Genomic DNA, 14,756 nt, shown 5'->3' on the forward strand with positions numbered 1-14,756 from the left:
TCGCACGGCCGAAAAGATGACGGACAGGCGCCACAGCCAGTAGGAGTGGAAGACAGGACTGAGCGGCGGGTACTGTCCCCAATTGCTCTGCGAGCTCCCGGTCCCGGCGGCTGGAGCGGGCCATTCAGACGCGTGGGGCCGGGCCTGGCGGACGCTTGTTGTTGTCCGGCCCGGGGAGGTAGAGGTCGTTCGCTCGCTTGCTCGGGCCTTCTGTGGCGGTCGGCGGGCAGGTCGGTCGCGATAGTCGGGCGCCGTGCACGGGCGAGGCTATGTCGCGGTGGCAGCCCGGATGGGCCGGCGGGGCCGGGAGTAACGGGACGTCGCTGCGGAGCTTCTTTCCCCGGATACAGTGCGGCCCGAGCGGAGGCCGCGGCGCCGCACTCCGGTCCTGAGGCGTCCGCGCTGCCCGGGGCCTGCACCGCCTTCTCACCCGCACCGACGCCAATCGACCTGACCCTGCCTGGTCCGGCCCGGCCCGATTGAGCGCAGAGTAAGCAGGTAGGTAGGTGTACGCCCTGTGCCCGGCGCCGACTCGGGCCCTCCAGAACTACAACCCCCAGCAGGCTTCGCGCTGGAGCGCACGCGCGCCTCCCAAGGCGCACGGCTTCCTGGGACTTGTAGTTCGCGCGGCTTGGCTGGGGTTCCCCTTAGACCCGGCGGACGCTGCAGCGCCCTAGCTGCCCGGCTGACAGGCCCTTCGGGGGTCGCGGGGCCTCCCTCCGCTCCCTGTCGTACTTTCGGAGAAAAACGGAGGAGCTCACTAGAAAGCAGCCCGTAGAACAGGAAAGAGCGCCGCCTCCAGGTGACGGCAGGGCCGAGCCCCGGGTTCCCTGGTTCCTAACTGGGTGCGGGTTCTTAGCCGGGCTGAGGATCCCGGCCGGAGGGGCACTGCAGGAGTCACGTCCCTGCGCGGGCTCACGGGGCCCCCCTTGGTGGGTAGGGCTCTTGTGTCGGGATGGGGGGTGTTGAGGGAGAGACTAACCCAGCAGCCCCGGGGTTAGCAGGATCCCCGGTGGGTCCCCCAGCCTGGCCCAAGAACTCCTGTGAGGTGCAAGAGGTGTGGCTGATCTGGGGCCTGGATATGCCGCTCTCATCACCTCTCCCGCCAGTGCTCAAGGCCTGGGAGCAGGCTGCAGGAGGGACCCAGGTTGTTTACAGCGGCGCCACTTACTGGGAGGAGGGCTGAAGGTGGAGCCCCAAGGGCCAGACACCCATGGACTGACCTCCATCCTCAGGCAGCACTAGCCCTTCGGAGCACAGGACCTCCTCCCCGAGGACATGAAGCTGTTGGAGAACTCCAGCTTCGAGGCCATCAACTCGCAGCTGACCGTGGAGACAGGAGATGCCCACATCATTGGCAGGTGAGGCCGGGGCTCTGGGGCTGGCGTCTCAGAGGTCACTCTGCCCTGTCTCTGGGTTGAGCCTGGGGCGGGTGGCATCTTCATGGTCCTGCCTGCATCTCTAGGATTGAGAGCTACTCGTGTAAGATGGCGGGCGACGACAAGCACATGTTCAAGCAGTTCTGCCAGGAGGGCCAGCCACATGTCCTGGAGGCACTGTCCCCACCCCAGACCTCGGGCCTCAGCCCCAGCAGGTGAGCCGGGCAGGGCCTGCCCACTGTGGACTGGCAAGTGGGGCAGCGCCAGGCTGACGCTTCTCTCTGTGCAGACTGAGTAAGAGCCAAGGCGGCGAGGATGAGGGCCCTCTCAGCGACAAGTGCAGCCGCAAGACCCTCTTCTACCTGATTGCCACGCTCAACGAGTCCTTCCGGCCGGACTATGACTTCAGCACAGCCCGGAGCCACGAGTTCAGCCGGGAGCCCAGCCTCAGCTGGGTGAGGGTCGGGTCGGGGAAGGGACCTGCAGGCCCACAACCATCCCCAGTGTCCTCCCTAACTTACTGGGGCTCGGCCCAGTTCACGCCTGCTGTCCTGGGTCCTAGTCAGCCCCGACTGTGACCATCCTAGGTGGTGAACGCAGTCAACTGCAGTCTGTTCTCGGCTGTCCGCGAGGACTTCAAGGCCCTGAAGCCGCAGCTGTGGAACGCGGTGGATGAGGAGATCTGCTTGGCTGAGTGCGACATCTACAGGTGAGCTGGCATCCCTGCAGGTGGGTCCTGGGTCTGTGTGGCACTTGGGACCTCACACCACATCTCGCCCCGCACTCCCCAGCTATAACCCAGACTTGGACTCAGACCCCTTTGGGGAAGATGGCAGCCTCTGGTCCTTCAACTACTTCTTCTACAACAAGCGGCTGAAACGGATTGTGTTTTTCAGCTGCCGCTCTATCAGGTTGGCTGGCACCTGTCCACCTCCCTTCCTTTACCTCCCTGTTTGGCCCACACACCGTTTCCCCAGCTTGGCCCACCCCATTCCTAACTTTGTTCTCCCCGGACACCCTCCCTGGGGTTAGCAGCAGGCTGGGGGTAGGCGGTTTTAAGACTGGTCCCCCCCACCCCCAGTGGATCCACCTACACTCCCTCGGAGGCAGGCAATGAGCTGGACATGGAGCTCGGGGAAGAGGAGGAGGAGGAGGAGGAAGAGAGTGGAGGTGGAGGCCGCGAGGGCGGCCCCGAGGAGACCAGCACCATGGAAGAGGACAGGTGTGTGACGGTTGCAGCAGCCTCCCTCCCTGGAGCCTGGGGTGTGCAGGGCAGGGTGGGGCCCCCTCTCCCTGGTCTCCTGAGTGTGGGCTCCTCAGAACTCACCATGTGCCACCCTTTGCCCAGGGTCCCGGTGATCTGTATGTGAAGAGGCGGAACAGAGGCCCTAGCTTCACCCAGCTTCAAACAGTGCCTGGACCTGCCCACCTGAGGGGCCCCAGGGCCTCCACAGCTGCTGGCCAGATCCTGGCGCTGCCACAGCACCAGCGCCACTCCAGGCCACACCTGCCTAGCCCTTTGGCTGTAGCCTGTGGATGTCCCCTCAGCCCCACAGGCTCCCGCTGCCCACGCTGTGGCTGGACTGGACAGCAACGGCACAGGGCCTGGTGGGAAGAGCCACTGCCCCGCCCAAACGAACTGACACGGGCAGGGACAGCTGGACCACAGAGTTTATTTTTGTATTTTGTGCAGGGTCAGGCCTGGACCTGCACACTCCAGCCCAAAGGGCCGGAGACCCAGCAGGCGGTCCCCAGGGGTCATCCGCCCACCTGTACTCCCCACCTTGCCCATCGGGCAGCGTGCACTGAGTGTCACTTTGCTGCAGCTGGTTTGCTTCCAATAAAAGTTTCTGTGACTCAGTGTGGACGGAGGCTCACGAGGTGTGGGGGCGGGGCCTGCGTCGGGCGGGGCCTGTTGCGTCCGGTATCCTAGCAACGGTCCTAGCGGGCTTTTGAGCCGCCTGGACCCCGCAGCTCCTGAAATGGAGCCAGAAGTGTTGGATGCAAGCAACCCCTTTACCGTAGAAGGCGACCACCTGATTCCAGACCTGGACCTGTATGATGCCGACATCTACGACGTCCCGGACCCGGGACTGCTCAACGAAGAGGATGGTGAGGTGGCCCGGCCTCGACTCCCAGACGGCCCGCTTGGCCGCAGGCCTCACTCAAGCGCTGGTTCTGTCCTCTGGGAATGCAGCACTCCCCGGGCAGTCCCCTAACCTGGCAGGGCCCTCAGGAGGGGCCTTGGCTGCCCATGACCTCCAGGGTTAGGAGCCCAAGGCCACACTGACAGGGCTTCCGCTGCCGGTTCGCAGAGTCATCGTTTAAGGAGCGGGCCCCACGGCTTTTTACCGGCAACTCTCGGTGGCAGAACGTGACCCCGAGCGCCCGTGCCCGCCAGCTGTGGCTGCTCCTGCGTACAGGCCTCCAGACTTTTGTGGAAAAGGTGCGGCTTGCCCATGGCATCTGTCTCAAGGCCTCTTTCCGGCCTGGCTCTTCCCCTAGGGGTCCCCTGCAGGACCCCAGCCCGGATCCTCTTGGCTCCCCTAGGTGGGTGCTGCCTACAACCCCTTCCCCCGCCCCAACCGCTGGTCCCGGTCCGCAGGAAAAGAGAGCGGAGCTGCGCGCGGCGCGCTTGACGCACGGGCTAGAGCCGCTGCGCCGCCTGGAGGTGGCAGCCGGGCTGTGTTCGGTGGCACAGGACCCCGTGGGCAGACGCTTCGTGGTGCTGGACGGTGCGGGCCGCCTGCACGTGCGCAGAGAGGATGGCTGGGCGCAAGAGAAGCTGCTGGCTCCGGTCGCGCTTACAGGGCTGGTGGCAGTGCTGGGCGAGCTGGGCACTGTGGGCCGCTTTGTGGGCTGGGGCCCAGCGGGGCTGGCCATCCTAAGGTCCGACCTCAGCCTGCTGTGGCAGAGTAAGCCAGTGGAGCGCAGGGTGCCGGGCCGCGAGCCAGTCTGCTGCCTGCCGGTGCCCGACCCCGGGCTGCTGCTGGTGGCGGAGGCGGGCGGAAGCCTGGCGCTCTGGAAGTTCCGTGCAGGGGGTCGCTGCCTGGTTCCCCATGGGTCCCCTCTGCGGCTGCCGCCAAGCCTCTCGGGTGCACTTGCGCGCCTGGCTCTGGGGCCTCGGCATCCCCCTCACGTGCCACGCTGCTACGCAGCCTACGGCTCGGCCGTGCTCACCTTTGATCTGCACACCTGGGCTCTCACAGATGTGCGTCGGGATCTGCACAAAACGTGAGGAGGGGCCCAGGGGCTGGTGGGAGAGGGGGGAATCATGAGGTAAGTCCGCGACAGAAATCCGGTCGTGGCAGGGGTGCCGGCGCGTGCACACACACACACACACACACTGCAGTCCTGAGTCCACGGGCCTCCCTCTCACCCCTCAGCACCATCTCCGACCTGGCGTACTGTAGAGAGGTGGGGGCCACGGTGACAGCTTCCCGGGACAGCACGGTGAAGGTGTGGGAGGCTGACTGGCAGATCCGGATGGTGTTCGTGGGACACACAGGTGCGCCGTGCCACGGTGGCTATTGAGGCCTGGTCTCCCCTCACCCTGGGCACAGCCCTGCCTTCGAGAGCTCCGGGCACAGGATCTCCACGGGCTCCTGGCCAAGCTTCTCCGCCCTGGTCATGACCCTGACCGACGGCTCCCCTTCCCTCAGTCCCTGGTGCGCAGGAGTGACCCGCGCCCCTCCCGCAGGCCCGGTGACTGCGGTGGCCGTGCTCCCGAACACTGCCCTTGTGCTGTCGGCCTCGCAAGACGGGACGCTGCGCACGTGGGACCTGCAGGCAGCGGCGCAGGTGGGTGAGGTGGCGCTGAGCCGCTGGGGCCCGAGCATGCCGTCGGAGACCGTGAGCCATCTGCTGGCTCCCGCCGGCCCCGGCTGGCCCTTGCTCTCCTTGCGCGCCCGCAGCGTGGAGCTGTGGCGCATGCGGGAGCTCTACTCGCCATTGGCCCAGCTGTCGGCGCCGGTGCTCCACCTGCAGGTGGCGCCGGCGCTGCCCTCGCCCACAGCCCCGCAAGCGCAGCTGCCCACGCGCCTCGTGTGCGCCTGCGCCGACGGCTCGGTCTACCTGGTGTCGGTCTCCAGCGGACGCACCGTGAGCGTGCTTCTGCTGGAGCCCGAGGACTGCGCGGCCGCCGTGGCCTACTGCCTGCCCCGCGAGGTGCTGTGGCTGCTGACGCGCGCCGGGCACCTGCTCTGCGCCAACGCAGCATGCTGCCCCATGCGCGTGCTGCGCCGCCTGTGCCCGCCGCCGCCCCCGGCGCCCCGGCCCTGCTGCCTGCACCTCTACAGCCACCTCACGGACCCCGGTAGTGCGTTCGCCACCTGGGAGATAGTGCGCCAGTACAAGGGCGAGCTGTGCCGCAGCGACGTGGCCTGGGCCTGGAAGGACAAGAACCGGTGGGTGCCGGAGCCAGCCAGGGCTGGGCAGGGCGGCCGAGCCCACACCAACAGGCTGTGGTCACCCATAGGTACCTGCTCGTGGTGGGGCACACTGATGGCACCCTGTCCGTACTCGAGTTGCGCTCCTCGAAGACGGTCTTCCGTACGGAGGCGCACGGCCCAGGCCCCGTCACCGCCATTGCGTCCACCTGGAACAGCATCGTGTCCTCGGGTGGGTACCTCTCCTCCCTCCACGGCCGGCCTGGGAACCCCTTCCCTCCCCAAAGGCCCCACCGTGGCTCCCGCCCCCACAGGGGCAGACTTGACCGTGAAGATGTGGCGCGTCTTCCCGTATGCCGAGGAGAGCCTGAGCCTCCTGCGCACCTTCTCCTGCTGCCACCCGGCGGTGGTGGTCTGCGCCCTCGGGAGTCGCATCACCGTGGGCTTCGAGGACCGGAACAGCGCCACCTATGGCTTGGTGCAGTTTGGCCTGGGCAACAGCCCACGCTTTGATCACCGGCCCCAGGATGACCCCACGGACCACATCACCGGTGAGCGCGCAGGGCAGAGGTGAAGTCCGGGCCGCCAGATGGCTCTGGCCCCTGACCCTGAGTCCTCGCCCCCCAGGCCTGTGCTGCTGTCCCACGCTCAAGCTGTACGCCTGCTCCAGCCTGGACGGCACTATCCGCATCTGGACCGCGGAGAACCGCCTGCTGCGGTGGGCTGGGGGTAGGGGAGGGGTGGGGGCTTGCCTCTGCTGCTGCCTCCGTGTTCTGTTCCGAGGAGCAGGGCCGGACTGTCGGTCTGAACAACTCTCCAGGCTCCTGCAGCTGAACGGTGCCCCTCAGGCCCTGAGCTTCTGTAGTAACAGTGGGGACCTGGTGCTGGCCCTGGGCTCCTGCCTCTGCCTGGTGGCCCACAGGCTCTACCTGCCCACGTCTTACCTGATTAAGGTGTGCACTGAGCACAGGTAGGCGGGGTGGGGCTGTGGTGGGCAGACAAGCCACCGAGGCCAGGGCTCCAGGCTCCCTTCCCCTGCTCAGAAGCTGTGCCAGGATGCCCCTGATGTGGTGGATGCCCCTGCACTGCCGCTGACCAGCCAGGAGTCGCTGACCTCAGCCCAGCTGCAGAGGCTCGCCAACCTGCGTGGGGTGGCCAGCCTCAGGTCTGCCGACAGGCCCAGCCGAGCCGTCCTGGAGGCCCTGGCCGAGTGCTCCCAGCCTGAGACCCCAGCACTCCCAGGCCCCTTGGCCACCCACCGCAAGCCCGTCCCAGTCCCGGCCTTCCCACTCCTGGCTGTTCGTGGTTCCCCACCAGGGGCCTGGCCACCACCCCTGGGTCCCTGTCTCAGCCTCTGCCCTGTCCCACTGGTAATGCCACCCAGCGTCCCACCCGTGTCCCTCCCTGTCTGCAGCGCAGCCTCGTCCTTCATCCATCGCCAGACGGCCACACCTCAGCAGCCAGTGGTGGAGAAGGTGGGGTGGCTCCTAACCCCCTCTCCACTGCAGTGCCCCAGCCCTGCCCCCCGACCCTGGCTCAGGCCCTTCCCCTTCAGTCCCTGGGGCAGGCCTGGGATCCCTGTGCTTGTCTAGGGGCACGCAGCAAGGCTCAAGGAAGAATGCACTGACCCCTGACCCTCACCCCAGGACTTGGAAGCCTTCATTGCCCGGGACCAAGACCTTCAGCAGCTGAAACTGGGGCTGGTGGGCCCTGCCGCCCGGCCCCCACCCTCCTGGCAGCAGTGCCAGGAGGCCTTTGATAACTACCTCCGTCTGATTTACGGCCCTGGTCTGCTGGTGAGTGTGGGGCCTCCCCAGTCCCTCCCTTCACCCGGGACCGCTGACACTGCCCGTCTGCCCTGCCCTCCCTGCCAGGGCAAGTATTCCGGAGGAGAGTCCCAGCAGGGGAGCACCGTGACCCTGACGGTGGAGAGACAGACCTGGGACGTGTGCGCCCTGCCCACAGATGTCCCCGATTTCAGGGGCATTGAAGCTTCGCCACCACAGGACCTTGGGACCCTGGGCCAGTGCTTTGCCCGCCCTCCCCGAGTCCCCTTGCCTCCCCCCACCACCCACCGGAGGTTGCCCAGCAGAGCATCCCAAGTGAGGCTTACCACCACTCCCACCCCTCTGCCTTCACCTCATGGTTCCTGCCCCACCCCCTGACTCCTCCTTCCACCCCAGCTGCTGGCCCGCTCCTCCCCGAGCCACGAACTGGGCCTTAGTTTGCACCTGCAGCTGCAGTTGGAGCGGCTCCATGGGGAGAAGCCTGTGGCCCCGGATCCACTGTCCTCCCACCTGCAGCGCAGGGTGAGGGGCCCAGGCGGGTGGAGGCTGCCGCCCGAAGGCATTACTGCAGGGACACTGGAGTCCAAACTTGGCTCTGAGCCCTGTCCCATCCCCAGATCCCCCTGCTGCTGAAGAGGCGGCCCCAGGAGCATTCCTCCAACCTCAGGGGCTTCTTCCCTGCCGCTGTTCAGCCCTATAAGGTGAGAGCCCCTCGCTGTCCTGAGGCCCTTCCCTCCCCGGGGGGGCCCTTCTTATGCACCCCACCTTCCCTTTGCTGTAAGCCTTTGTGCCCAACTCTGGCCCAAGGGCCAGGCCCACCTGCGCCCCTCACCCCTGGGCCCAGTTTTGCTGCGGCTGCTCTCTGTGTGCCCTGACCCCTCGCTCCCTGGGAACTGGCTGCCAGAGGGCCAGGGACTTCAGAGCAGGAGCCAGGCAAAGCCAGAGCCTCTGCCAGCGCTCGCTCCCGCAGCCGCTCCCTGGCGCAAGGGTTGGGAGGCTGGGGCCTCTGTGGACTTTGGGAGACCAGAGTCCCCTCCCTTGAGGGGAGCAGAGTCAGTGGGAGCCAGCCTTCCCACTCTCTCCCCCTCCAGATGCCCAGACAGGCCCAGCCCCTTCTCCCCACACATCTGGCACTCTTACCTTCCCAGGTGGGTAACGGAGCCTTCCAGCTGCTACTCCATCTACCCAAGCCACCAATAGCCCCCCTCGAGCTCCTATTGTCCCCTTTTTTTTTTTTTTTGGCCGCGCTGCACGGCTTGTGGAATCTTAGTTCCCCGACCGGGGATTGAACCCCGGCCCAGCAGCGAAAGCACGGAGTCCTAACCAGTGGACCGCCAGGGAAGTCCCTCCTACTGCCCCCTTCTTATCAGCGTCTCTGCTTCAGGACCGGGGGCTGAGTCCTGTGGAGACCATGTGGGTGTCAGGGCTCCCCAAAGGCCAGCTGTTACCCAGATTTCCCTCCTCAGTTACCACAGCTGATGCCACACTCACTGCCTGCCCTTCGGCCTGATTTCTAGAGATTCTCTCTTCCTGTCTGTGTGTCGTGGGCAGGGCGTGTGAGCCCAACTCAGCTCTTGGACATCGGGCGGGCAGAGCTGGGCTGGTGGCCGGGGTGCCCTGCCAGCGTGGTCTCTGGGGCAGGTGGAGTCCAGGCCCTCAACCTGCCCCGCTGTGCTCCACCTGCAGTACTGGCAGCGGCCCATCCGCTTCCCGGGCTGCGTGCCCAACTCCGTGGTGCTGCAGCAGATGTGGCAGCCTGTGGAGGTCAGCGGCCTCGGAGCCCTAGGCCCGCTCAGGCGCCGCTGCGAGAGCAAGGCAAGGGGCGGGGCGGGGCGGGGCGGGGTCTGCGGGGGGCGGGGCCGGCTCCAAGCCGCGCCCGTGGCCACGGCCTCGCTCTCCACTTCGCAGCCAGGCGGGAGCGAGGACGACCTGTGGCTGCCGCGGCAGCGCGCCAAGCGGCGGGAGAAGCTGATCCAGTCGTTGGGAGAGGAGGGGGAGGAGGATCTGGACGGGGCCTCGGATTCGCTGGGCCCCCACAGGCAGCTCTCTGACCAGCTGCTGGAGTCCGAGGAGCAGGAGGCGCAGGTGGGCGTCCGGGGCTGGGCTGGGCAGCGGCGCAGGAGCTGCCTGGGGAGGGCAGGGTCTGCAGCTGCTGCCGCTGCCCCTAGAGCCCCGAGTGTCTCATCCCGAAGCCCATGGGCTCCCGCGAGGACACCGCCAGGGCCGAGACCGGTCTTCACTGCCCCCAGTTCCACTATGGGCACTCGCTCTGGGAAGAGCGCTGCGGGCATCTGCCTAGGTTCCTGCATTTTTTCGTCGGCCAGAACTGGTTCAAAAAGCTCTTCCCCATCTTCACTCTGCAGGTTCGGGGGAGTTTTGGAAGTACAGGCTCAGGTATGGGAGGGGGAGGCTGGAGCGCCCGGGTGCGGCGCAGGGGGCCAGGCCTCAGCACCAGATCCCTGCAGGCATACCCCGAGGTGGGCACGGTGGAGGGCCTGGCCTTGCTGTTCATGGACCTGCTGGACGAGGCCTCTTGGGCAGACCGCGTGCACATCCTGCACGCGCTGCTGAGGCTGCTGCCCGACGTCAGCAGAGACCTCTGTAGCCGGCTGCAGGGCATCCTCGTGCGCTTGCTCAACCTGGACCGGCCCCCCAGCCTCCAGGTGAGCCCCTAGTCCCGCGAGCGGCCCCGCCCCGCCCCAGGCCTCGGGCCGCAGTGTCGCTCCCCCTGCGCTCAGGACGGGATGCAGAAGCGGTTTGTGATGCTGGCGCTGCAGCTGCTCCTGGCCTGCTCCCTGGAGTCCCGCGAGGTGGTGCTGGAGCTCCTGTGCTACTTCCTTTACTCGCCAGCCTCCTGCCGGTGAGTCCTGCTCCCTTCCCCTCCCCCCTCCCCGCTGCTGCCGGGGAGGCCACCCAGAAGCCTCCCACACCTGTCCCAGGCCGGAGCTCAGGAAGCTGCTGGATGGACTCGGCCTTCAGGACCCGCAGGGCTTCCTGTTCAAGGAGGTGATGACCTGGGTCCAGGGCCCGGACCTCGACTCCAAGGCCGCACTGCGCAAGCGCTGCTGCCAGAAGCTGGAGGAAATGATCTGGCAGCTGAAGGTCTGGGCGGGCGGGCGGGGGCGGGAGTGGGGGCGGGGGCGGGCCACCTGCCCGCAGAGCCTCTCGCCTTCTCCCCAGGCTTTTCCCAAGTGCAGAGCGGAGAGCCAGGTGAGGCCAGCAGTCTCCTTGCCCCGCTCTGGCTCTGCGCCTCTTCCATCCTCCCCCATCCCTCACCCCTTCCCCATCTCCTGGGATCTTCCTGCGCCTCCCCAGGAGGGAGTCTGGGGTGGGGTCTCAGGCTTGGAGCCAAGGGCAGCACCTCTCCGGCCTCCACTGGCCAACTCCCCAGCAGATGGAAACTGTGCCGCCGCCGGTAGCCAAGTTGTCAGAGATGCTGCCCGAGGTCTCAGAGACCTCAGCACTTCACCCTCCTTCGAAGGAGGCCCTGTCGCAGATTTCCATGGTCTCTGGGGCAACTGTTCATATCTCTGTGATGCCCTCAAGCATCTCCCGGACGCCCTCACCGGTGGTCTCACCCGGAGAGCCGGACTCGGCCGCCCTGGAGTCACAGGCCCAGCAGACACTCGCACAGATGCGCTTTGGGCGGACCCGACGTGCACTGTCTGAAACACTGACGCACTTCTGCCCCTTGCCTGAGGCCCACTTGCGATCTTCCGCGCCAGCCGCACTGCCTGATGAGCTGCTGCCTCTGGAGCAGACGAACTGGTCACAGTCAAAAATGCTGGACCTGGGGCCCATCGACGCACTCAACTTCTTCTGCGAGAAGCAGCGGGCTCGGCAGCAGGGCCCCCTGCAGGAGGAGCCCAAGACCCTGCCCCCTTGCCCGCCCCCACGGAGGCCCAGCATGGTGGTGCCACAGCCCCGGGAACCCCGGTGAGCACGCCACGGGTCCCTGGAAGAGGCTGGGGCAGAGCCTGTGTGGAACAGCTGAGGCGCGGGCTCAGCCAAACCTGCCTCCTTACCCTCCAGGCACTACTCCATCCTCCGGCTTCAGGAGGCCAAGGTCCAGAGGTCTCCAATGAAACTGAGGGGTGAGTAGGGGCAGGGATAGAAATCGGACCCTGACGTCCACCCCACCCCAGTTCCCGCGGAGCATTCACCCCACCCCAAGGTCTCACTGTACTGCTGGCCCCCAGGCCGAATGCTGTCCCGGCTCTGGGCGGGCCGCACCCTGGATGGTGCCATCCGGATGCTGAAGCTGCCACTGCCCCGGGTGGAACTGCAGCCTTTCCCCCCAGACTGGCCCAGGCCTGCCCATCCGCTGCCCCCGCAGCTCCTGCAGCCTGCCCTGCAACGCTATTTTCTGCCAGATGACACGGACCCTGACAGCTACAGCTGACCTGGCTGGTGACCCTGGCCTGACCCTGCCTCCCCCTCTTCCCTCCAGCATGGAGTCAGGACATGGCTCTCCAGTCGGCTGTTCACCCCAGCCAAGGCCCAGGGCTGGAATAAAGTCCAGAGGCCACGGCCAGCACACTGGATGCCACCTTCACCTTTGGGGGCCACTGATGTGGGCAGGGGGGTCTGGCTGGTGTGTCACGAACCTGCTGGTGGCCAGCTGCATGTGTGAGGCAGGAGCTGGGGGACCGGTGGGGTCTGGGATGGGACAGGGTCTGGGCTCGGGTCAGCACGTGGTGGGGCAGTGTTCTCGGTGGGGGAGGGCCTGTCTGCCCAGAGAGGGAACCCGCCGCATGGGCGTGGCCCTGCTCAGGCACTCAGCCACGGTGCTCAGTTAATTACTGGGGTCAGGAGGGGAGGGGGAGACTAACGGGTGGGCCGGGGAGAGGGGAGGGTCTGGGTGGTCGCAGGTGTGTGTGGGGGAACTTGCAGTCATTTGATGCAGGTGAAACCAGGAGTCCGTCGGAGCTTTGCTACCTTTAGGCTGGAAAGGAGAAAAATTAATGAAGAGGCCCCGTGTGCTTTATCCAAGAAGCAGTAAAGGGGCAGTGTTCTCTGGACCTTTCAACCTAAAAGTCACCGGGAGATTGACCTTGTCTGTGAAGCACAGGGTCTCGGGGCCTCAGCCTTCTTCTGAACTGCCATGACCTCAAAGGGCACTGACCCAAGCACACGTGGAGCCCACGTGCGCACTGGCTATTAGGATGGCTTTTGTGACGGGCCTGTTCTAGCTTTCTATATCCTGCTGCTGGGTTGCCTGAGCAGCGATTTCTTTCCTGTATTTTCAGCCTCTGACTTTAGACATTTCTGCTCAATGGCTTTGTGGTTAAAATTGGTCTCCCACACCTTTCCCACAGCCCCTAACCTGTGCAGGGGCTCTTGTTACAGGGCTGCTGAGTGGTCAGCTCTTTCCTAGGCCAAGGAGGGCCAGAAGTGCCAGGTCCAGATAACTGAAAGGCTTGACATTTTTATAAAAGGAACTGCACCTGCTAAAACAAGGACCGTGAGGCCCGTAGTAGTCTGCACCTACTGGTGTTTCTATGTTTCGAATTACAGAAGCAATAAATGCTTTAAAAAATACAGACGTGGGAATTCCCTGGCAGTCCAGTGGTTAGGACTCCACGCTTTTACTGCCGAGGGTTCAGGTTCGATCCCTGGTTGGGGAACTAAGATTCCGCGAGCCATGCGGTGCGGCCAAAAAAAAACACTAACATACAAACATGAGAAAGTAGGGCAAAAGTTAAAACAGGTCAAAATCCCCACTAATCATAAAGGAAAACACTAATATATTTATTAATACATATTAATATATAACTATTTTAAAATTAGGAAATATATTAATCAAAATATACCATTAAGAGAGTAAAAAGTCAGGCCACAGAGTGGGAGAACATATTTGAAATACATGTAACTAAAAATGGCTTATCTCCAAAATATATAAAGAAGTTCTACAAATTAATAACAATAAAAAAAATCACACAACCCAATTAAGTGTACAAAAAGCTAGAATGGGATTTCCACTATAGATGTTGAAATACCAAATATATATATAGCAAACATAAATATATATATTTTTCCACTTCCTGACTGTGTGACATTAAGCAAGTTATCTAAGTTCTCTAAGCCTCAGTTTCCAATCTATGAAATGTGGATAATAATGCTATGATACCTCACAGGACTGCTGTGAGGATTAACTGAATTGTTATATCTAAAGCACTTAGGAACAGTGCTGAGCACAGCATAGGTAGATAGAAAACAAAGCCGGAACCCTTCCTCACATCATTTATGAGAGTCATTTTCAGATGAGTTGAAGATTGGAATGTAGAAAATAAAACTATAAATATATCAGAAGGTAATTTAGAAAAATAATTAACTTAGAAAACTCAGAAAAGACATATATGTGCTGATTTAAAAAAAAAATTTATGGCAAAAGACACCATAAAATTAAAGACAAAACTCAAAGCAGATCATACATGTAAATGTAAAATTATAAAAATTTAGGAAGAAAACATAAATCCTTTGGACCTAGCAATTGACGAAGAAGAGTCTTAGACATAATGCCCAAGGCACCATATGTAAAAGAAAACAAATCAATAAATTGGACTTTATCGAATTTTAAGGAAAGGCCTTGTTAATAAGATGAAAAGACAATCTACAGGCTGGGAGAAAAATATCTGCAGATGACATATCCACAAAGGACACATACCCAGAATATATAGGCAACTCTCAAAATTAACTGTAAAAACAAACAACCTCATTAGAAAACAGGCAAAAGAAACAAAACAGACATTTCACCCAAGAGGAGATGAAGACGGCAAATGAGCACATGAGAAGATGCTCATCACCATCCATTAGGGTAGTGTAAATTAAGAATGGCTCAAATTTAAAAAGTGACGCCACCAAATGCTGGAGAAGATGTGGAGCAACTGGATCTGTGTACGATGCTGGCGGGAATGTAAATGGTCCAGACACTGGAAAGCAATTTGGCAATTTCTTGAAAACCAGGACTCAGCAATCATACTGCTGGGCATTTATCCCAGAGAAATGAGGACTTATGTCCACACAAAACCATACTATGCACCAATGTTTATAGCAGCTTTATTTGTAACAGCCCCAAACTGGCAATGACACAAAGGTCCTTCAACAGGTGAATGGCTAATCAAACTGTGGCACAGACACACCATGGAATACTTCTCAGCAATAAAAATAAATTATTAACACAACAACCTGGATGAATCTCC

At 62.3% G+C, this 14,756-nt stretch overlaps 2 protein-coding genes across 2 annotated transcripts; both read left to right on the forward strand.

Moving 5' to 3' along the window:
- Positions 1–132: 132 nt before the first annotated feature.
- MAF1 (MAF1 homolog, negative regulator of RNA polymerase III) lies at positions 133–3,244 on the forward strand. Its single transcript, XM_068526202.1, has 8 exons — positions 133–498; positions 1,236–1,361; positions 1,466–1,594; positions 1,669–1,834; positions 1,967–2,088; positions 2,171–2,290; positions 2,461–2,601; positions 2,728–3,244. Exons 2-8 carry the CDS (start codon positions 1,279–1,281, stop codon positions 2,747–2,749), a joined length of 783 nt encoding a protein of 260 aa, XP_068382303.1. The 5' UTR covers positions 133–498; positions 1,236–1,278; the 3' UTR covers positions 2,750–3,244.
- A 79-nt stretch (positions 3,245–3,323) lies between these two features.
- Positions 3,324–12,352, forward strand: WDR97 (WD repeat domain 97). Its single transcript, XM_068526219.1, has 23 exons — positions 3,324–3,491; positions 3,695–3,825; positions 3,985–4,613; positions 4,766–4,887; positions 5,080–5,785; positions 5,857–5,999; positions 6,082–6,318; positions 6,395–6,485; positions 6,588–6,720; positions 6,811–7,242; positions 7,414–7,563; positions 7,642–7,869; positions 7,951–8,076; positions 8,172–8,255; positions 9,241–9,369; positions 9,463–9,639; positions 9,723–9,917; positions 10,020–10,217; positions 10,293–10,414; positions 10,494–10,656; positions 11,036–11,490; positions 11,587–11,648; positions 11,754–12,352. The coding sequence occupies exons 1-23, from the start codon at positions 3,362–3,364 to the stop codon at positions 11,954–11,956; spliced, it is 5,046 nt and encodes a 1,681-aa protein (XP_068382320.1). The 5' UTR covers positions 3,324–3,361; the 3' UTR covers positions 11,957–12,352.
- Positions 12,353–14,756: the final 2,404 nt, after the last annotated feature.

Source organism: Eschrichtius robustus, chromosome 17, assembly GCF_028021215.1.
Source record: "Eschrichtius robustus isolate mEscRob2 chromosome 17, mEscRob2.pri, whole genome shotgun sequence".
NCBI classification, from domain to species: Eukaryota; Metazoa; Chordata; class Mammalia; order Artiodactyla; family Eschrichtiidae; genus Eschrichtius; species Eschrichtius robustus.